The 23,241-nt window shown below is 37.0% G+C and overlaps 1 protein-coding gene across 3 annotated transcripts in view; it reads right to left on the bottom strand.

Annotated features, from left to right (window-relative positions):
• Positions 1 to 1,841: 1,841 nt before the first annotated feature.
• The window catches only part of BIVM (basic, immunoglobulin-like variable motif containing), a 41,119-nt gene continuing 19,719 nt past the window's right edge, over positions 1,842 to 23,241 (bottom strand). For all 3 annotated transcript variants that reach the window (XM_008582663.1, XM_008582780.1, XM_008582730.1), the window contains exons 5-11: positions 19,543 to 19,638; positions 18,794 to 18,898; positions 18,483 to 18,577; positions 9,065 to 9,197; positions 6,915 to 7,001; positions 4,439 to 4,535; positions 1,842 to 3,586 (exon numbers count right to left, since the gene is read on the bottom strand). In XM_008582663.1, the coding sequence (XP_008580885.1) occupies positions 3,293 to 3,586; positions 4,439 to 4,535; positions 6,915 to 7,001; positions 9,065 to 9,197; positions 18,483 to 18,577; positions 18,794 to 18,898; positions 19,543 to 19,638 (907 nt within the window). In that variant the 3' untranslated portion in view covers positions 1,842 to 3,292. The remainder of the gene's footprint in view (positions 3,587 to 4,438; positions 4,536 to 6,914; positions 7,002 to 9,064; positions 9,198 to 18,482; positions 18,578 to 18,793; positions 18,899 to 19,542; positions 19,639 to 23,241) is intronic.

The raw sequence follows: 23,241 nt of genomic DNA, 5'->3' as shown, positions 1-23,241 counted from the left end.
TTGGGTGGTGTAATTCCAGGGTGGGGATTAAGTTAGGTCATGGGGATGGAGAGTTCTGCCCATGCAGAAACACCGAAAGTTTCGTTTTCTCCGAAACCATGAGGCTTCTTGTAAGAGAGAATGGGGGAGGGGAAGGGAGGAAGCAGACGGCACCATTTTGTACTTGGGCTTGTCTAAAATGGCACTGGTTATGTTGCAGATCTACTATATGCCACCAACTTCTGAGGGTTGTTTTAGGATCAATAATTTGATATGAAACACCTAGTAGGTATTGGTGCTTAAATTAATTTGTTGAGTGAATGACTGGCTGGGGGGCGGGGGTAGAAAGGGAACACTACAAGTAAAATGTAAAATTGAGGTACAGGATGTGGTGGATCCTACAACTGCTGCCTGAGCCCCTCCAGTGTCTGGGAGAAGGCAAGCTGGGAAGTATAGCTGCTGCACCTGTTTGGCCTAATGATAGGGGACATAGTTCTTTAACAGTAACAGTAGTAGGAAAAAAGTTACAGGATCTGGTCTAAATGAACTTGTTCTTTTTTCTGCCTGAGAGCTGGGTAAAAACAAATAATAGCCAAGATGGGTATCTGAGTACTATACATGCTTTTAAAACCAAAACAACATTTCTTGAATATAAAACATTCTTTTGAAGGAACAGAAGCTAACGGGTGTGTGGGTCGGCCCGGTGGCGCACTGCTATAGTGCGACGCTTGGGAGCGTGGTGGCGCTCCCGCCAAGGGTTCAGATCCCACATACAGACCGGTTCCCGCTCACTGGCTGAGCGAGGCACGGGAGCAACACCGAGGGTTGCGATCCCGTTGCCGGTCCCGGTCCGGTACGGGGCGACACTGAGGGTTGCGATCCGTTGCCGGACACGGAAAAAGACAAAAAAAAAAAAAAAAAGAAGCTAACGGGTGTATATTTGATTTATAAATCACTAACTTCATTAGATGCTGTTTAAAAGGGTTCTCTATAAAGAATATGAATAGTAAAACACATATCTTTTGAGATAATAGCAAACACTTAAATAGTACTTTCAACAAGGCACTGTTCTAAACACTTTACATGTGTTAGATTATTTATTCTTCAAAACCATTTATAAAGCAGGTACTACAATCTCCATTTTACCAATGAGCAAATAACACAGAAAAATTACTCACTTGCCCAAGGTGATATAGCAAATAAGTGTAGAGCTAGTATTTGAACCTTTATTGCATCTATGGGTTGATGAAGAAATCAAATATGACAGGAATATTGCTAACCTTCAAAGGGAAGTATTCAGTAACTTGCTTACAGTTACTGGAAAAACAGTCTTACTAAACCTAAAACTCGCTATGCTCTTAATGACTGTCAAAATTGTAAGCAAAGTTACTAAGTGATCATATATACCAAGACTTTTATGAAAATTGATGTCAGTAAGCAGTCTGGATAAACTCATCCTCTCTTCCTAGGTGTCACCCTATTCTTTAATTTCTTACTTTATGTTGTATTTTTCTTTTTTCCTCACGGCTCTTCCTATCTACCTCTTCTCTGAAATAATCAGTTAAACTATATGAAATTGCTGACATTCAACCATGTTTGACCTAAAAAAAATGACACTTTATTTGGTTCAAGCTTATAAAATAATTAAATTTTCTACTTCCTATTATAAATTCTTATAGAAATTATAAAATTATAAAATTATAGTCAATATAAAGCGTACTGTTTCATTCATTGCAGGAGTAAGATTCAAGATGCTTTCTTATAACACACTAGCTAGGCAGAACTAACAAACTATAACATACTTCAAACAAAATTATAATGAGCCTCTTACCTAAAACAAAGATTCAAAAACATTCACATGATTAAAAGTAGAAAACAAAATTTTATTTGATGAAAACTTTTTAAAAGTTCCAGTATGAAGTAATGAAATCAATAACCTACAAATCTCTTTCAGTCCTTTGCATCTCAAGCAAAATATTCTCTTCAGAAAAATGACCATTTCGTAATATATATCCCCTTCTGTAGGCTAGGCATGTATGAGTGGATAAATGGATATAAAATCCAAGAGGAAAAAAATGAAAATATTTTAAAAATAAAAATCTGAACCCTCTCCTTGAGGTGTATTGCAATATGATTACCAACATATTCAGCACCTGTGATCACCAAGTTACTGATTTGAGTCCTGAAACAAGCCCCTGAAATGAAACAACAAGAAATCCTAGTCATTCATGAGTCACAGCAGAAGAGAAATTGAGAGCAGCTAGAGAGGAGCTCAAAAATATGAAACCCACACTTCCAAAACATTTAACACTCACTTCTGAAATATTTAACATTCACTTTAAACAGCTAATTGTCTTTATGGTTTATAAAAAGGAAACAACTTAGAGTCTGGAATACAGACAGCTACCCTCTGAGTGACTTGTGTATTCTTAACGCATCTTCAGTGCCATTATCAACACATGACTCCACACTGAGGGACCAATCAAATATCAGAAGATCTCATTTCACAGATTACTTTGGGTATAGAAACTTCAGATGCCACTTCTTTTACTCGATCCCTAAAACAGGGTTTATTCTAGACTTACCAAAGTCTTTCAAGACCTAAGGTTCTTGTCAATGTTTGATAGTAATATATACCAAGTCAAGAAAGTCATGAATACCTAAATCAATGCATTAAGTTGCCCTTATGCACCAATAGAAAAAGCAGTTTCTTGAATCTCTTGCCTCTTTTTTGAGAATCCTGAGAAAGTCAACCAGGAAACAAATGAGGCAGGCAAGATCTGCTTACAAGTAAAATAACTAATAGACTCACAAAATAATTTTAAATAAGCTTCACCCATGAGCAAAAACTAGAAATCAACAGCCCCATTTTTTTTTTCCTAAGGGCACATGGTGCTTTACATATTGAACTTAGGGATAAAACTATCTGTAACAAATGTCTAGGGATCAAGTCATAAGAATTCAGTTCATGCTTAAGTATTTCAAATCTTGGTGCTGTTAAGTGAACTTGATATGACTTGTTTAGATAGCAGTTGTGATTTTACTGGATTCTATGAAAACTTCTGTCCAGATTGTTTATAAACTTAACTTTAAAAGGACAATAATCTGTGCTTATCTGCTTATATATGAGTATCTGAAATCACCCATCCTAATCATATACAAGCTTATTAACTGGAGAACTACAAGGTTATGTTTTGTACCAAAAGATCTGTTCCTATTTAGTGTAGACTTAATAAAATCTTCTACTATCTAAACAACAGTCCTGTGTACGGCAGTTGTATGTGTAACACCAGTTATTCAGTACCCAGCGTAATCAATCATTCCCATCATGATCACTGTAACCGTGGTAGCCACTGTTCCTCCTCTCATGGGTACGAGACATCTTTTTCCACGCTGAGTCCTGATGGAAACTAGCACTGAAAGACCTGCCCATACGCCCATGCTGCTTCTTTGAAATATTGTCTTCACTCTCAGATTTGGCAATTCCCTGGGCATGTGTTGGAGGTTGTGATTCTTGTCTAATTGTTCCAAACGGAAAGTTCCAAAGGCCAAATCTTCGCCAATTAAGTCTCTGGAATGCTATGATGCAATGCAAATTTCCCCCGATCTGAGAACAAAAAAAAGTTTGGTGAAGAAAATAAAGAGAAATTAATTATACTAATTTGTGGGTCCCTATAAACTCCCTTGGTTATTTTTTTTCCTCCTTCACCTGCCTCAAGATAGTACTTTTTTTTTTAAACATCATCAGAGAACATTATCCTGCGTGTTTCCTGACTGCTGCCTTTACAAAATATAATAGTGCCCACAGGAGCATCAGCACCTTCTCCCCCCATATGTCTCTCTACCACTCACTCTCGACATACACTATAACTTCCCTACCTGCTAAATTCAAACACCAAGATCATCCCTCTTCCTTTCCCTCCTGATCTTCATATATTCTTATATCAGTGATATCCATGGGACATCTATTCAGTCCATGCCGTCTACTGTTTCTGAGAACTTCCCTTCACAGCCTTGTTTGTACACACGTCTCTGCCCCATGGCCACTGTTAATGTGGCCCAAGCTGAGCCTGGACCATGGAACTGGACCAAAGGAAGGACAGTCACAGTCTAGACTGTTCTTTGGAAAGGGAGACATAAATTTAAAGATGATCTTCAAGGAGTAAATAATCAGACAAAAGCAGAGCTAAAAACAACATACAACCCCCAAAAGAGTGAGGGAAATCACTAACTTCTTGCCCCCTGCTATCATTCTAATACCTGCCACCATTCCCATATCACTCTAGGGTTTACTCCTTGGCCTTGGGTTTTAAAAATATCCGTGTCCTTAAAATAATTTTTACTTTTCTGTCTAAAATGGTCTGAATTCAGTGTCTGTTATTGATACCCTAAAGAGTACTGAGTAAAATACTGCATTTAAGACCCTGGGAAACACCTTCACATAAAATAGTGTTCTTACCTTCTTTGTTTTTCGATACTGCAGTCCCCTCTCTAAGTGCCGGATATCTAGGTATTCTGGATTTTGAGTGTTTAGATCAGTAACAATATCTGTCCATCTACAGTTAAGAAGAGAGAATAAAGCACAATTTTCCTTACGTCCAAAGTACCATTGTAATGGAACTTTTCACATGAGCAAATTCCTACGATATTATCATGGCAATAGTTGGCAATATTTATCTCAGCATTGTTCCATCTATTAAACTTTAATAACATCTTGTTTTTATGATGATTCTGTTTATCCATTAATTGCCAAGGTTCTCAGTTTAAAATTGGTTACATTTCCTATAAAAATAAATATATATCAACATCTTAGATGACATCCTGCAGGCTAAAGCTGCAACATGCCATATTTCCTTTTTAATTACAGTCAAGTCATTTTTAAAAGAGTTAAAATTTAACATATTTCTATTAACAGACAACACAATTGTGCAGAAAACTCAAGGGATTTACAAAACAATTACTAGAATTAATAAGTAAATTTGTAAAGATGTGAGATTCAAGGTGTATGTAGAAAAATCAACTATTTTTGTATACACCAGCAAATAACTGGAAAATAATTTTTTTAAAAAAATCAATTTACAATAGCAGCAAAAAATATAACACAATTAGGAAAATTTTTAATGAAAGACATGTAAGACTCTCTTGAAAAATACAAAATATTGCTGACAGAAATTAAAGCTTTAATTATGTGGAGATATAGTCCATGTTCAATTTTGGAAGATTCCATATTGTAATGTTGTCAATTCTCCCCAGACTAAACTATAAATTCTATAGATTCTACCCTAATCAAAATCTCAATAGGCTTTTTAGAAGAAATTGACAAATTCTAGAATTTTTATGGAAAGGCAAAGATCCTAGAAGAGCCAAAACAATCTTGAAGAAAAAGAAAAACTCAGAGGACCCATGCTACCTAATTTCAGGATTTAGTATGAACTACAACAATTGAGAGTGTGATACTGGTGAAAGGATAAAGAAACAGATCAGTGGAACAGAGTCCAGAAATAGACCAGTCATATGTGATTAATTAGTTTTCAGCAGAGGCACCAAAGAAATTAAACAAGGAAAGGAAAATCTTGTAAACAAATGGTGCTGGAATGACTGGTTAAACATTGCAGGAAAAATCAAAGTTGACCCCTACCTCATACCACACACAAAAATTAATTGAAATGGACCATAAATCTAAACATAAATCGTAAAATTATAAAGCTTGTAGAAGAAAACAGGAGATCATCTTTGAGGTCTTGGAGTAAGCAAAAATGTCTTAAAGAGGCACAAAAAAGCGCTAAACACACAAAAAATAAAACTAATAAAATGGATTTAATCAAAATTAAGAACTTCTGTTCATCAAAAGGGTATAACTACTTCATAAAACTTTCTCACAGTTTCTTAAATACACATCTATCCTATGAATCAGCAATTTCATTCCTAGGTATCTACCAGCAAGAAACAAAACATACATCCTCAAAAAGACTTGAACAAGAAAATGAGACATATCCATACAATGAGAAATGATTTGGCCATATAAAGGAATGAAGTTCTGATCCATGCTACAACATGGATGAACCTTGAAAACATTATGTTAAGTGAAAGAAGCTAGACACAAAATGCTATATATTGTATGACTCCATTTACATTAAGTGTCCAGAACAGATAAATCCATAGAGACAGATAGTATATTAGTGGTTGCCAGAGGCTGGGGGAATGAAGAGTGACTGTTAATGGGTTTGGGGTTTCTTTCTGGGGTGAGGAAAATGTTTTGGAATTATATAGTGGTGACTGGTGCACAGTTCTATGACTATACTATTCAAATCCACTGAATTGTACATTTATTTTTCTTTCTTTCCTTCCTCTTTCCTTTTCTCTCTTTCCTGAATTGTACATTTTAAAAGAATAAATTTTGTGATATGTGACTTACATCTCAATAAAGCTTTTATATAAATTACTTTAAAAGACTTCTACATGAATGTTCCAAACAGCTTTATTCACATTAGACCAAAACTCAAAGCAATCCAAGTGCCCATCAACAGGAAAATGGATGACAAATTGTGGCACACTCAATCAACAGAATACTACTCAGCAATAAACAAGGAATAAACTATTGATACACACCACACAATGGAGGAATCTCAAAAAGGTTACTTAAATGAAGAAGCAGACATGGAATTTACAAGGAATTCACATGAAACTGGAACTCAAGAAAAAGCAAAACAAATCTATGGTGACAGAAATCAGAACAGAGATTGTCTACGAGGATTGACAGGAATAGAGAACAATGGTACTTTCTATGGTAATGAAAATGGAGCATATCTTGACTGGAATGGTGACTACACAGGTGTATATATTTATCAAAACATCTAATTATATAATTAAGATCTGTATGTTTCACTGTATCTATATCTTAACTCAAAGTTAAAAAAAAAGGGACGTTAACATACTTTTTACAGTGAATGGCAGGATGTTTTCTACTTGATTCTCCAATTAAGATCCAATACTCTACTTCTTGTGGTGAGAGAGGACCCCTGCTAAATACAAAATATAGTAACAGTAAGCTCAAAAAAGGTCATTCATTCCCTTGAGTATATTGCTTCAACTATATATTAATAAAAGATATAATAAAATTTATTCGAAGATGGCATTCATTAATATAGAGTAGACATCAGAGTTTAGGCTTGGGCAAATTTCTGAAGGCCATTAAAGAGAACCTATAAATTAAATTTAGGCCTAAATTCCCTATTCAAAATCAAGAGCTAAAAAAAATTTTAATACACCACCTCTCATATCGTAGGAGGAGAAAGAATTCCTAGCATGTTACCAGCATTCTTCAGCCACTCTTCTCCTTTCAGTTCACATTCAAGAAGTTTCCAAAGGCATCCTAAAACTAAAGCCCTAAAGCAGTGATTCTCCTGGAGAACTTTTATTTTATTTTATTTATTTAATTTATTTTTTTGTCCTTTTTGAGACCGGCCGCACCGCGCTCAGCTAGTGAGCACTGTGAGTGCACCGGACATCCCTATATAGGATCCGAACCCGCGGCGGGAGCGCTGCTGCACTCCCAGCGCCGCACTCTCCCGAGTGCACCACGTGCTCAGCCCCTGGAGAACTTTTAAACACACTGATGCCTTAATATCATCCCTGGGAGTTCTAATCCAAATAGGTCTGGAGTGGAGCAACAATATACATCACTTGTAAGAAATTTCACCTCCAGAGAGGTGAATAAAGCATTTCAGGATGTGGAGAGACCAAGTAGTTTCCCTCTTGCTCCTCATTCACAAAAACACAATGTCCAGCTTCCTGGTTCTCCCAGGTCACTCCTGCCTCTCTCAGAATCCCTCTCACCCCCTACCCCAAGGGGCCTTTGAATGGGACTCAAAGGCCTCATGGCCTGCAGCACCAAAGAACCCTTCCTATCCCAATGACCAAGCCATGTTCTCCCAGACCAACCTCTGGCCCTCCCTCAAGAGGCAGTTACTGTGGGCAGTGCTGTCTCTTCCTCCTCCTCAGTTAACAAACAATCCAGGTGTGAACATACCAGAACCTCATCTGGGTGAGATGACCATGCCTGCCAATACCTTTGCTCGAAGTATTCATAGCATCTGTTTTCACCAATTCTTAACTAGAACACTTCTCCCATTGCTTTTAACTATCCTGGCGTTATCTCAACCCATCACAAAGAAAACTTGCTAAGGAGGAAAACAAGTATTAAAACTCAGGCACCCTCTCTTTTTTTAGGGACTGTCTTTTTGAAAAAGATACAAATTTACCTCCTGTATGTAAAGACATATAGTTAATAAAATAGAAACTCTGGATTAAGCAAAGAAGGAAACAAATATAACTATGGAGGTAATATAGCTCCGGACAGAAATAAAAATCAGCTCTGAGCCTCCTTGAAACCAGGACAAATATGCAACCCTCATAAATTTCATGTTTTTCCACTATAAGAAAGGGAGATGCTATTTAATTTATTGTAATAATCTTCTTGACACTAGATTCTGTAATACATTGTTCAAGCAGGATATTGGAAGGACACTGAAACATAATATGTAAAGTCCTTTGTAACTGTTTTACAATAAATGTAAAAGTGATTTTTCAAATGGCTTTCTCTTGTAATGACTGAACAGTTTCTAAGTATATATTTTTTATTTTTATTTTTTTTTCCTTTTTGTCTTTTTTCGCGACCGGCAATGGATCGCAACCCTCAGTGTCGTGCCCGTACCGGACCGGGACCGACAACGGGATCACAACCCTCGGTGTTGCTCCCACACTTCGCTCAGCCAGTGAGCGGCCGGTCTGTATGTGGGATCCGAACCCTCGGCGGGAGCACAGCCGCACTCCCAAGCGGCGCACTGTAGCAGTGCACCACCGGGCCGGCCCTAAGTATATATTTTTTAAAGCCCAATTAACTAAATGGAGTTCTGCAAAAGAATAAGCTATAATATTTAAGTAATAGTCTACCTTGATATAAGGAAAGCAGATCACCCAGTCTTCCAGTTTCTAAAGAGACTTAGAATATTTCTTGACATTTCTTAAAACACCTTCTACCTCACATTTTCCATGGAGTATCCACATAAAATATATAAATGCTTACCTGAATACTTTATTAGCTTTAACAGGGGTTGCCTCAAAGCCAATTGGACAAAAATAATGATTCTGGCAATGATAGATATAAGCCAGTGATTCATCTTTCAATCCACGCGTTAACTTTGACAAGGCCCCTGAAGCTACAAAAAACCAAAACCAAACAAACTGAGGGCCCATAAAGCAATTCCATGCTTCACACAAAGGACTAGTTAAGGACTGAAAGACAAAAAAGACAATACTTAGAATACATTGATATTACCGGGTGGGGGGGGAGGGGGTAGAATGAGAAGCTATTGATAGGTACAAGAACTATTAGTGAAACTATTTTATTTTACCTTTAGATTGAAATTCAAATCAACTCAATAGCAAACTAAAGAACTGAAATATGTCCTTGCTTATCAAAACCTTCTAATAACACACAATACATTTCACACTTGGCAATGAAATTTAAGTACTGTATAAAACCTAGTACCTCATGTATATAGCAATGGTCTCAACTTTTCTGGTTGTACACATCTGCACTAAAAGTTTCTGAATAAGCATGCCCAATACAAGCACATTTGTTTATAAACTATATAAATATACTACTGCACTAATACATCTTTATAAAAGATAAGACAAGAAGTAGGCATTTTAAATTAGATTAAAATATAGACATTCCAATATGTATGTAGTGCATACACCCCAATTTAAAGACCACTTATGTATATGGATAAACATAAACCCTAGATAATAAACAAGTTCCAAAAATGCAAACTTCCCCCACTAACACAAAGTTTAATCTTTCTACAAAAGTTACACAGACTAGAGGAGCAGCTTTCACAAGCCAAGTGATGAGATAACATCTCTACAGAGACAGACTGGTAGGACTACAATGACCTCTTACAACTGTTCCTCCTTGTACATTTCCCATGCCTATAATAGTTATCAAGTAATTTCAAAAGTGTTACCATAAGAAACAAGTTTTTACCAGCACTCAGTACTCCAAGGCATTAACTGAGGTTTCATTAACTTGCATCTCCAGGAAGGAACTAAATTATTTATTAACAAATAGCCCATTAAAACTGGAAATACTATGAATAGTTGAAGTAGATAAAAGCTTGCAAATCACATTTCAGTGATCGACTTTCTGACCACTGAAATAGCTGAAGGCCACTAAAAACAGCAGGTCAACGGCTGTGGCAGAAAGCTGGGAAGGCAGGGCCCTGCCCCCCACACACAATGTGCAATGATCATGGAAACAATAAATTTCCAGCTTGAACTCTTTCTCAAAGGTTTCATCTAGACATTGTGCATAGATTTTTGCTTCATGTCCTACTACCAGAGCATCCATGCATGGCTAGGGGATATTTTCTACTAAGACCTCTATTTCATAATATTAAATGACAAATAAGTCTGTCGGCAGAATTTGGTTGAATTTCCCTGACAGTTTAAAAACTGATACCCCAGGGCAGCTCCAGATCAAGGATGATGATAACTCAAACTCAGAAGAGAGTCAATATTTTCCTTCCATACGTGAACTTGATTGTAGACAGGCTCCAGGATAGTGAACAAATGCAGATGTGTGGAGCTAGACTCCTCATAGATGCAGTAATTATAAAAAATGTTTATACACTCAACTGATTTAGAAAAAACTACTCTCAAAATCTTTTTAAAATTGTAAAAACACCAAATTAATTGTTTTCCCCAAGAATTAAAACTTAATAAAAAAAATTTTAACTTTTTTAATGGAAATCTTTAAGTACTTCATGCTTTCTCCTTTTTGAAAAGTTTTGTAAAACAAAACTTCTTTAGTGTAACTATGAATAGGAATTACTTTAATGTCCTGGAATATAGTCAGGATTTCAGGGGCAAATGAGATAGATAAGAAAGTCTGCTGTCATTAATATTCACCTCATTTTGTCTGCTGCAAATATTTTTTTACCATGTGCTACTTTTCTGGAAGACATAAGGTGGTTTTTCTTCTATAGAGTAATGTTTATGGGCTTATGATACTATTATATATATAAAATACCTATATATATGATATATGTAATAAATTCTGATATATTATTATAATGTTTATAGGCTTATGATACTCAGGGATTTTTTTCTCCTTCCTTCAAGGTACATAACAGCATTTTCACTGATTTAGATTAGGGATCAGCAAACTTTTTCTTGAAGGGCCAGGTAGTAAACATTTTCAGCTCATGGGTCATAGGCAGTGTTCATATTACTTAACATGAAGTAGTATGACATGTAGCATGAAAGCAGCCACAGGTAATATGTAAGCAAGTGGACAGAGCTGTGTTCCAATAAAACTTTATTTAAAAACAGGTCCCTTGCTCATGGGCTATAATAGTTTGCCAACCTCTCATTTATATCAATAATTTTCATGCTTTTTTTTGACACAGAACTTCTTCTACAGAGAACATTTACATGGCAAGCCAATCCACAAAAAAGATCAAAGCAGAGCTGCTGTGACCAAAACGGAGGTGGGAATCTAGGTACCTACCCCACCCCCCCACCAGCCCCTGAGACACCTTGATAGAACCCCTGGGACTAAATTGAGTACAATTTGAAAATCACTGAATTTCCCATCAATGGAAAACCAAGCTCTTGAAAAAGAGGCTGGATACCACCTCTTAGTAAGGCTACAGCAATAGTTCTTAAACATGAGAACGAAGGGCTTGTTAAATGACAGACTGCCAGTACCCAGCCTCAGAGTGTCTAACCCAATTGGTATGGGGTAGGAGACCAAGAATTTGAGTTTCTAACAGGTTACCAGGTGATGCTGATGTTGGTCATGGACCACATCTTGAAATTCATGGGCCTAAAGTTAAGAGGAAAATTTAGTTTAATTCAACTTGTGAACACCTAGTAACTCTACCATCTGATGGATACTGCAGGGAAACAAGAGACAAATAATACACAGTACCTCAAGCTGCTCTAGCAGGGAAGATGAAACAAATGACTTTAATATAAGGTGGAATAAGACAGTGCCACAAAAGGGTATTGAATTCAAAGGAGAAAGCACATCAGGTTTGAGGATTAAGAAGGGGTGGCATTCAAGATGGAACTTAATAAAGTGGCAAGATTTCAACAATCCAGACAAAGGAAAGAGCTTGAGGAGAAAACAAAACCACTGGAGGAGAAGGGATAAAATCAGGGAACAGCAAATCATCTAGCTTAGAATATAGGGTAGAGAGAAGCCTACCATAGGGCACCCCCAGAATTTCAGGACAAAGTCAGAAAAAGATCACACTCTGAAATAAAAGACAGAAAATATAGCATTTAATACATGAAGGTAGTCAACCAAAAAAGTAATTCTGTGCATGAGAAGACATATAAATGTGTTATTGATGGAAACTAAATTCAGAACAAAGTTCAGTCTATACCAGAGTATATCTAAAAATCTGACACTTAAGTGACAAAGCAACACTGATCGGTACAGTGTAGAGATTGGAGAACAAAACTACAGGAACTAGCTGGCCTGCTGCACTGCTGAGAGGTGTAGATGTCCCGAGCAGCCAACGAGAGAATTCTGGCCCCTTTGGTACTATATTTATCACTTTAAATTAATACATTCCAATATTCCTTGAGTTTATTTTAGTATAAGCTTGTCCTGTAGGGCCTGATCATCTACAGAGGAACTCTAGAGAACTCTAAAAGAACATACTAAAGTGTATTTTTACACCTTCGGAGACAAGATCATCTTCTGAAACTATGATAGCTAATCCAGCAACATAACATCACCTTGCAAGGCCCTGACCCCCATGACATCTTTTAAACACAACTGGCACATGTAGAACAGCAGTGGAAGGCCAATCTGTATTGGCTTCAAATGACACTTAGAAGTTTACGGTGTAAGCAGGCACTAGAGAGCTCCTAAAGAGGAAAAGGGTAGATTAGCACTGCGTGTTAAAGAGATTTATCTGGCACTGTGTCTAATATGAGCTGGAGAGAACGAGTGCATGAGGAAAACAGTATTAGTGCACTGTCCACCTGGGATGTGCTGAGGTGCTACAGAAAGCAGTAGCAGTGGTCACGGGGAGGGTACATATGAGCTATGGAGGGATAAGCCATACATAGGTATTCTCTGTTCAACAAAAGTAATGAATTGCAATACCTACTAGAACAACAAAAATTATATACATGAACATAAGTATAATTTTCAAGCTAGCTAATTTAAAAAAATGAATTTGGACTTCCCCAGCACAAATGTTGGTAGCTCAGTGAACCAATACTTTGAAGTTATCTGAATGAACAGCTAATGTTGGCAACTTCTAGCACAAACTTTGACTGTGACTTACTACATCTCTGAAAAAATGCTTCAATTCAAAAATGCTTTAATGTTAATAAACAGTTAAACTTTATCAAAACCCCTGGACTTCGTGTTTATTCCATGACTGAGCTCAGTTTACAGCTCCTGAGGGCCAACTGGAAATGTCAGCAAGTACTGTGGCATGACTAAGTCAAAGAAGCACAGAACCCAGCAAAATTTAAAGCCCATTGGGGAAAACAGGCCTCACCGTCCTTACAAAATAATTTAAACAGAAAGAGAAGACACATTGCAAACTATTTTTTAAACAAACATCAACAACTGACAATGGTTTTCACTACCAAATATCCTAGAGAAAAATGAGAAAAGCCTCTCTCTGCAACTCCTCTTTCCCCAAGGAGAGAGAACAGAAAAGACATCTGCTTTACACATGAGCTACTCCTCCCCCGAATACGATCAGAAGTTACAGGGACCCATGTGTGAGGTGAGGGGCACCATATATGCAATCAAAGGGCTATTCAGGACAGTCCCTATGGTAAAAAAGCTGGACATTCACATTAAAAAGATGCAACGTAATATAAGATAGCATATGCCAAATGCCAGATGGTAAAGACAAATAATCACTACTACTGGAATTAAGAGAAATTCAGGGCTTCAGTGGCCAGGGAGCGCTTCAGAGATGGAGCACGGCTTGAGTGGAACCACTAATTAGTGAAGAGGAAGACAAGAAAATTCCAGGAGGAGTAGGCAGGTGAATTATCCTTCAGGAAAAACACATAGAAAAAGAAACAGTGAGGAGTCAAGTATACTAAAAGAAAAATGAAAGTAGGAATAAAACTAGAAAAATACATAATTGAAACTTATTTGAAGAATTTTAAGCAATCATTCCTGTTCCCTTAACTGAAAAAAAAAAAAAAAAATTAAACGGAAAATAGATAGATTATGTATGCCTTTATGCCATTCTCAAATGAAAAAGACTGAATGCAATGTTGGAGAAAGTTTACATAGAGAGGTAAAAAAGTCAGTGAGACCTGATGACACACATCCTAGATTATTAAGGAAACTGGCTAACATATGCATCAAATTATTATGTTTAAATAAGTCATGAAGAACTTGGGAGGTACCAGACTATAAGAAAATTAAACAAAGTACAGGCCTTCAAAAGACCTGCAGATGAGAATTTCTAATAAAAATACGGTATATAAAATCTTAAAGTTGGACAGGGCATTTGGCAGAAGTCTTAAAATTCCAGAATACTGGTTCCTAAATCAGCTCTCTCCAGGGCTCTTTCAGTATTTCATTACATTCCATTAATAAACAATTACATTTTTTTACTTTGGGAATTTAATAAAATTTACAGAGTTGCTGTTTTCCTCTATGCCCAGAGCTTCTTTGCTATCGTGTTTTTTTTCATTATTCTAATTTCCCTGGTCTCATGCTTCCCCTGATTTCCTTCCATTTCACTGGCCTGTCTCCGTCCATCCTCCCACTCCATCTCAATGCTGCCACTACTAATACAACAGAAAACCATGAACTGCTCTGATGAAATGCTCTTATAATCAGTAGGCATCAAGACGAGCAAGGAAAAGGAATCATAAGCCTTGAACCAGTATGTCCCAGGGCTCCTCATCAGGCAGTCTTGGGACACAAGCCCAAGAAGTGCATTACAGTGGCTTTCCAATGTATCCTACAAATACGTTTGACATTCTCTCCAGCGGTTATTTCTGCATCCCCAGACATACATTTTGGTCTGCATTCCATTAAAAGAGATATAAAGCAGTCCCAGTAATCAGTTAAGGAACAATTCTGGGATATTGTTAACCTTCTACTGAGCATTTATCATGTAGAAGGCAATGTTAAAGGCACTAAGATGTAAAGCTGAGTAACAACTCATTTCCTGCCCTTAGGAACACATAACATCTAGAAATCTGAAACACTATCAACGGGAGCCTCCGAGAAGTGACAGGAGGATGCCGTGGGTTCTGATGGAAGGGAGAGGCAGGGCCGTACAGTGCGGGTAGTACGGGGGCCAGATGCAGCCCTCAACCTGCAGCCTGTTTTTGAATGGCCAGCAAACTAAGAAGGTTTTTACGTTGTTAGAAATAAAAATAGTATTTCGGGACACATGAAAATTATATGAAGTTTAAATTTCAGTGTCCCTCAATAACATTTCCCTGGGACACAGCCACACTCAGTTGTTTACATATGATCTTTGGATGCCTTCAAACCCCGCCTTGCAGCAGGCCGTAAAACCTTGGAAGCTCACACTCTGACCTTCTCCTTCCTTCTCCCCTGAACACCCTCATGTGACGGGTGTCCTGCCCAATACCAGAAAAAAGACATGTCTCGCAGGGATGCCAAGAAGAATCTGAAGAAGCAGGCCTTGCTAAGTTCGCCCAGTTTATTATCATGAGATCACAGCCTTTGTCTTCCAATCATACTTCAGCATGACTGTCCACAAAAATACACAGCTTTCCCTGCGTCTTTGGGTCTTCATTTCTGAAGGCTCATGTGTCGTGTAAAACTTATAGTAAGTAAATTTGCATGCTTTGTGCTTTTCTCTCGGGGTTTTTTGTTTTGTTTTCCTTTGGGGTTTTTTGGCAGCTGACCAATACAGAGATGGAACCCTGCACCTTGGTGTTATCAGCACATGCTCTATCCAGCTGAGCTAACCAGCCAGCCCTCTCTTGTTAATCTGTCTTTTTTCATAGGGGTCTCAGCCATAAACCTTGCAAGGAGTGAGTAAAAGATATTACTTTTTCTCCCCTACAGAATCAATATTGTACTTTGTAATAACTGGAGAATGACTGAAAATCTTTTAGACCAGAACAAGGTTCAGCTTATCTTGTGGAAATAAACATAAAAGAACAACAAAAGATAACACCAAATTATGCATTTTCTTTTACAGAAAGTCAAGTGCACCCAAACCCACTGACTTGATGATAAGATCATTTCAATAATATTGATGCCAGTAATATTTATCTCAGCAGATACTTTTTAAAAAAGAAAAAAAGTAGCAACCTAAAAAACAAACAAACAAACAGAAAACTTGTGCAAAGGAAAGAAAGAATTTTGGGAAAAATGTTTAGTAATGTTTCTATCGGTACAGGATTTTGTTGCTGAAAATGATGTATGTTAACTATAAAAATGGTTAACCATCATAACATCAAGGCCAAGGGTTCAGATCTCCATACTGGCTGGCTGCCAAATAAATTTTTTTAAAAAGATTATAACCATATAATAGCCCTATAATGTGCTAGGACTGTTGAAAGAAATGAACAGCAGGATGAACAGAATAGCAAATGATTAAATGTGAGATCTGAAATTAGACAGACTTGGGTTTGACACCTGAATCCACCACAGGAATGCAAGGCACCTCAAATGAGATCCAGAAGAAACAAGAGGTAGCAGTATCAGATACACACAAATTCCTGATATTAGATCAAATACAGAAAAAAGTTTTAATATATTAAAAAAGTAAAGGAAGTGTGAAAATATAAGAAACAAGAGACTTTAAAAAAACAAGCAGATTTGAAAAAGAACTAGATATTTTAGAGTGAAAAAATATGAAAAAAATTCTTTTAAAAACTCAAACTCAATAGACAGTATAAAAAGCAAACTAGACACAGCTGAAAAGTAGCAACCAGGAAATATATCCTTTCTTAGTTTTTCATTGCCTGATCAATTGCTGAGAGTGGTGCACTGACAGCCTCACCAGAAACAAACAAAAGCTACCAACACACCATTTCAGGCTATCTTTTGCACAGGAACAGCCAGGCCCCATGCAAATGCACAGAATTCGGTAGGCAAGAATAAAAGCTGACACTTATTGAATCCATACTGCACATAGCACAAGGTGCTTAGTATATTAGAAATATGCCTTCTTCTATCTTCACAGTGACCCAATTGAGTGGGTACAAATATGGACAGACAAAAGGTCTACACTGAAGCTCAGCAGCCATAAAACTAGAAAGTGTAGAAACCAACATGTAATCTCCAAGTTTGCCTGACTTTATAACAAACTTGCTATACTCAATATAGGTCAATAGAAATATGTCCTTCTCTGTATTTGATCCATGACCTTGGTAAACCATATACCCTCTCTGTTGACGACGACTCTCTCCTTGACCAATCCTTGAGCTCTCTTCTCAACAGACCTCAACTTTGGGCTTCTGTGTCAAGTTTTAGCAAGAATCTTGGTAAGTCAGTTTAGAGAGATTTCCCAAGCCTTGATATCTGATCCAGTTCCTCGTCCCTCCTCCGCCACCTGGGTGTTCCTAAGCCCTTGGCCTGCCTTTAGCAGGAAGCCAGTTAGGCCAGTTTAGCAAGAATCCCCCTACCCTTGATGTCTCCTCTTAGTAATTTTCTAAATTCCCAGCTATCTTTGTTGTATTCAGAGTTGAGCCTGATCTGTCATTCCTACTGCAACACCCGTTTTGCAACAGTCTTGAATAAAGCCTTCCTTACCTTTTTAACAACTGTCAGAATAGTTTATTCTTTAAAAAAGTGTTACAATTTTCTGATTTGTACAGTCAAGAGATTATTGTTAAAATTAAAAAATGCAAATTGTTAAGTAATGCAAACTATTTAATTAGCACATAACTAAAATAATCCTTAACATCAACTTCATTAATATCTATTATAACCAAGACTATTTTATAATCAAACTTTGACACTTTCATGGTCTACTGTCCTGTTGTTATATGTTATCATGCTGGTCTAACACTAAATATTCTCAAATCCTTACAATCCCTTTTAGGAAGAAGAACTGCAAATTCCATGCTGCTTCCTCAAAGAGTTTTTATCAGCACACACACACACACACACACACACACACACACACACACACACACACCACATACCATGGATCCAAACAATATAAACAATGCGTTAGGATAGTGTTTATGACATGCCTTAAAGTTCTAAAAGTTCTACATGCAAACATCAGAAGAGGTAAAAATATTACACTGCATATTGAAAAGTACCCTACAGATTACTATTATGATATCCCTCTTGGTTAAAGAGATATAAAAACAACAGACTGTGTTGAGAGTTTGCATAATGTCCCATGAATCAAAACAGCCAATCTTTGAGATAAAGCATATGTGTGTGTGTGTGTGTGTGTGTGTGTGTGTGTGTCTACATCTTCTATGTATTTACTTACCAGTTTCTCCAGCTGTTTTATTTTTCCCATGAGGCTTGTATAGAACATACGAGCATCCTTTTACATGGAAGTGGTCATTTATCTGTCTAAACCATCTGAAAATAACAAGATTTGCTCATAGGATCAGTTCTGTAACAAAAATGGCATTATTCCAATTCTAGAGAAATTCAGGCATAGCCCAAGTTTGGCTTATCTATGAGAGATTGGGGCCCAGCAGCAGAATACATGGTTTATTATCAGACACCCATCTACAGCATTATTATTTCGCAGAATTAGAAATACGGTATTTCCTCTAAGTGGGGACTTCATACCTCATGAGTGTCGTATTTCCAGTGAAAGGGCCAAACCTAATATCTTCAAATGGAGGTTGAAAGCCCAAAATATGTAAAGCCTCTTCTTGGGTAATAGGTGGAAGACTGCAAAAGAAACATTGACTTTTATTTCATAATTCCAACCATATGCAAATATAACCTGTCTCAATGTTAATATGGCTATCTGGCTTGCAAACAATTTTAGTAATACTTTTCATTTTTATTTTCTCTAAAATAACACATGTATATACTTTAAGCTAAAAGGCTTACAACAAAATACAGCCATTTTTTCTTAATTTATGAAAAAATCTATTCTTTTTTTTTTTTTTTTTTAAAGATGACCGGTAAGGGGATCTTAACCCTTGACTTGGTGTCGTCAGCACCACGCTCAAACCGGCCATCCCTATATGGGATCCGAACCCACGGCCCTGGTGCTATCAGCGCCGCACTCTCCCGAGTGAGCCACGGGCCGGCCCCGAAAAAATCTATTCTTTTTTTTTTTTTTTAAAGATGACCGGTAAGGGGATCTTAACCCTTGACTTGGTGTCGTCAGCACCACGCTCAAACCGGCCATCCCTATATGGGATCCGAACCCACGGCCCTGGTGCTATCAGCACCGCACTCTCCCGAGTGAGCCACGGGCCGGCCCCGAAAAAATCTATTCTTAAAAGTTTTCCATTATAGAAAAAGTAATATCAAATTACTTTTGAATTTGGAGTTTGGGGATAACAATAAATTGACATACTTACTTTCCAGCTCCCATTGTGCTATATAAGAAATTCCAACAAGAAATTAATGAGGAGATACCACAAGATGTCTTATATTGTGGTCGGCTTATGCAGTACCTGAGAAAACAAAAGACTTGTTTTCCTTGAATGAATACAAAATACACATAATAAAAATATAAAACTTATGACAATACAATACAACTTATCAATACAATAAAAACTGTGATAATTTAAATCAGTGTAAAATCTTTATTCACTTAAAATATTTTTGTATTTATTAAATATATTATAAAATGCATAATGATAATAAATCATCCATTTTAATAAGGATAGCTAGTTATTATGACTGACTACTAAAATGGATGTTATCTAAACAGTGGAAAAAAACTAATGATATACAAATTTAGACAACAACTATTAAAATTTTGGAGTGTTGGGCCGGCCCGGTGGCGCACTCCTTGGGAGCGCAGCGGCGCTCCCGCCGAGGGTTCGGATCCCATGTGGAGACTGGTTCCCGCTCACTGGCTGAGCGCGGTGCGGGCGCGACACCGAGGGTTGCGATCCCATTACCGGTCAGTAAAAACAAAAAAGACAAAAAAGGAAAAAAAAAAATTTTTGGAGTGAATGCCTAGTTGAGCTGCATACATGATTATTTGCAACTTCGGAAATACTGAAGAAACAAACCAAAGCATGGTCCCAATGTATCAACTTTTCAGAGAGATTTTTCACCTCATACTAAAAAAACATCCAACCACTGTGCCCATCAAAGCCCTTGAGCTAGAAGCCAAACATTAGTGATTCTGCTTTCACAATGGATTTTAGAAGTATAACACAAAATCCTTCCATGGCACAATTTAGTTGCACTAAGTAACCCAGACAATGTTCCAAATAGTCATGTTTCAAGACAAGTGATGGAAACTAATGGCAACATGAGAAAAAAGAAACAGACTATGCAATTTTAAGGAGGAAATAACGTTGGCTTTCAAATTACCTTTTGCAAAATAATAAAGATGCTAATGAGTGGCCAAAATGAAAAATAAAAAACAACAAGCCTTATCATCACTAAGCACAGTTTAAGTCTTACCTAAAAAATTAATTACAAATAGCAAAATTTTATACATATATATGCATGTGTATATATGTACATGTACGTATAATATGCATATTGATACATACACAAATCAATGACCCTTGAATGTATAGACTGAACTAGGACCATTAAGACACTGAGACACAAAAGATAATAATAATCATGACATAACATACTAATTGTTATGGGTTGAACTGCATCCCCATAAAAAGATATGTTGAAGTCCTAACTCTTGTTACCTGTGAATGTGACGTTATTTGGAAATAGGGCCTTTGCAGAGGTACTCAAGTTAATATGAGGTCATACTAGAGTAGGGTGGGCTCTTAATTCAATATCACCAGTGTCTTTATAAGAAGAGAAGACACACAGGTAGGAAAACAACCTGTGAAGACACCGATACCTAAAAGGAGACACCATGTGACAATGGAGGCAGAGACTGAAATGCTGTGGCTATAAGCCAAGGAGTGCCAAGGAATGCTGGCAAAACACCAGAAGCTGGAGGCGGCAAAGGATTCTCCCCTTCAGGTTTCAGAGGGAGCATGGCCCTGCTGTCACCCTGATTTCAGACTTATGGCTTCTAGAACTCTGAAACAATAAATTTCTGTTGTTTTAAGCCATTTTAACCCACCCAGTTTATGGTACTTTGTTATGGTAGCCCTAAGAAACTCATACACTAATTATCATCTACGAAAAATTACAAACTGGTTTACATCCACAGAAGAGAAAAACAATCAACATATTGTGAATGATTTTGTTTATATCTATTTGCAAGGCTGTTTAAATAATTCCTACCCAAAGAATGATTCTACCTTTGGAAAGTGTTTCAATTATACAGCTCTCATATTTCATATTTCCAGGCTGGCTGGTTAGCTCAGTTGACTAGAGCATGGTGCTGATAACACCAAGGTCCAGGGTTTGATCTCTGTACCAGCCAGCTACCAAATGGAAAAAAAAAAAAAAAAAAGATAACTTCCAGAAGTGCTCATATATTTGTAGATCTAATGAACATTCTGCTCTGTAACCAAACTTCCAAAATGGATTTAGTGGTCGCCATCAATTATTTTCCATGACTTTTCTGTTCCTGATTTTTCAATAAGTTGGTTTGTTTACATTCCTTGCTGAGTGGTTAAGAGCTCAAGGGTGTCTGAATTCTTGCATGATTGGAAGTCTTTTGTTTTTGCACTTGGATGACAATGTGAATATAAAATCTTTGGGTAACTCTACCTGAGAAATGCAAATTCACTGTAGCCTGTTGCTGCTGCTACCATAGTGAAGGTCATGACCAAAGGGATGCTTTCCCTTTGTACAATTTGTTTTTGTACCTGGACACCCATGACTCTATTTATGCCTGAAGTTCAGTAACTTCCAGAACGTGACTTTGTGCTGAGTAGCCTGTATCAATTTTCCTTTCCTAGAACATGATCTGTCATTTCAACTGCAGACTCTTAGCCTTTCCTGATTGCAGGAACTTTCCTTTCAGCTGTATCTTCAAAGAATTTTTTTTTTCTATTTTACCTGTTGTGATCTGTTCCTCAGGAATACTAGTTACTTATGTTTAAATCCGCTGCCATCATATTTATCTATTTATTAATCATTTTGTATCTTTGTTCTTTTCTATTGAGTTTTGTGTGATTTCTTCACACCTTCCCACATCATGCACTTGGTATTGTTTTTTACTTGTTTTTTGTTTGTTTGTTTGTTTGTTTTGGTGGTAGGAGGAAGGTCACTTTCTTTTAATGTGGTTTTCACCTCTGTAATAATTTTCTTCTTCTTCTCCATTTCTTTTCAAGAACGTGCCAATTATTTCCCCTTCTACTGTCATATAATCTCTTTGGGCTCATTTTTAGAAACTGTGTAAACTATAACTTTTTGATATAAAGGGCTTTGTCCAAATCTTAACTTTATTTCCTTGAGTAATTTCTCCAAAGCTAAATGCACTTTATGTAGATAAGCCCTTTTTTGGTTGTTTGCAACTTTTTACACAGCTCTCATGAGATTATGATTGATGATTACTCATCCCTGAACAGAGCTGACTATTACTAAGAGTCGTTCAGAGGAACCCTGAAAGTCTGGGCAGGGACAGTCTGAAGTTTGGTTTCAGGCTTGCTGTCTCCACCTCACTGTCAAATCTGTTGAGTCTTCGCTCAGTTTTGTTTTGTTTAATTGTGGTATTAAAAAAAAAACAATACATAATTTAAAATTTACCATCTTAACCATTTTTAGGTGTACAGTTCAGTAGAGTTAACTACACTCACATGTTGTGCAACAGATCTCTAAAACTTTTTCATCTTGCATGACTGAAACTCTGTACCCATTAACTCCCTATTTCCCCTCTCTCCATCCCTGGCAACCACCTTCTACTTTATGTTTCTATGACTTTGACTACTTTAGATACTTCACATAAGTGGAACCACGCAGTATTTGTCTTTCTCTGACTGGCTTATTTCACAAAGAATAACGTCCTCAAGGTTCAACATGTTTTAGCATGACAGAATGTCCTTCTTTTCAAGGCTGACATTGTACATATGTACATACCCCTTTTTCTTTATCTATTTATCCATTGACAGACACTTGAGTTGCTTCTACCTATTTTTTTTTTTTTTTTTTTTTTTTTTTTTTTTTTTTTTTTT

The sequence above is a fragment of the Galeopterus variegatus genome, unplaced genomic scaffold, assembly GCF_000696425.1.
Source record: "Galeopterus variegatus unplaced genomic scaffold, G_variegatus-3.0.2 Scaffold8, whole genome shotgun sequence".
Taxonomy (NCBI): Eukaryota; Metazoa; Chordata; class Mammalia; order Dermoptera; family Cynocephalidae; genus Galeopterus; species Galeopterus variegatus.
The sequence above is the reverse complement of the archived record's forward strand: the minus strand, read 5'-3'. Positions and strand labels throughout refer to the sequence as shown.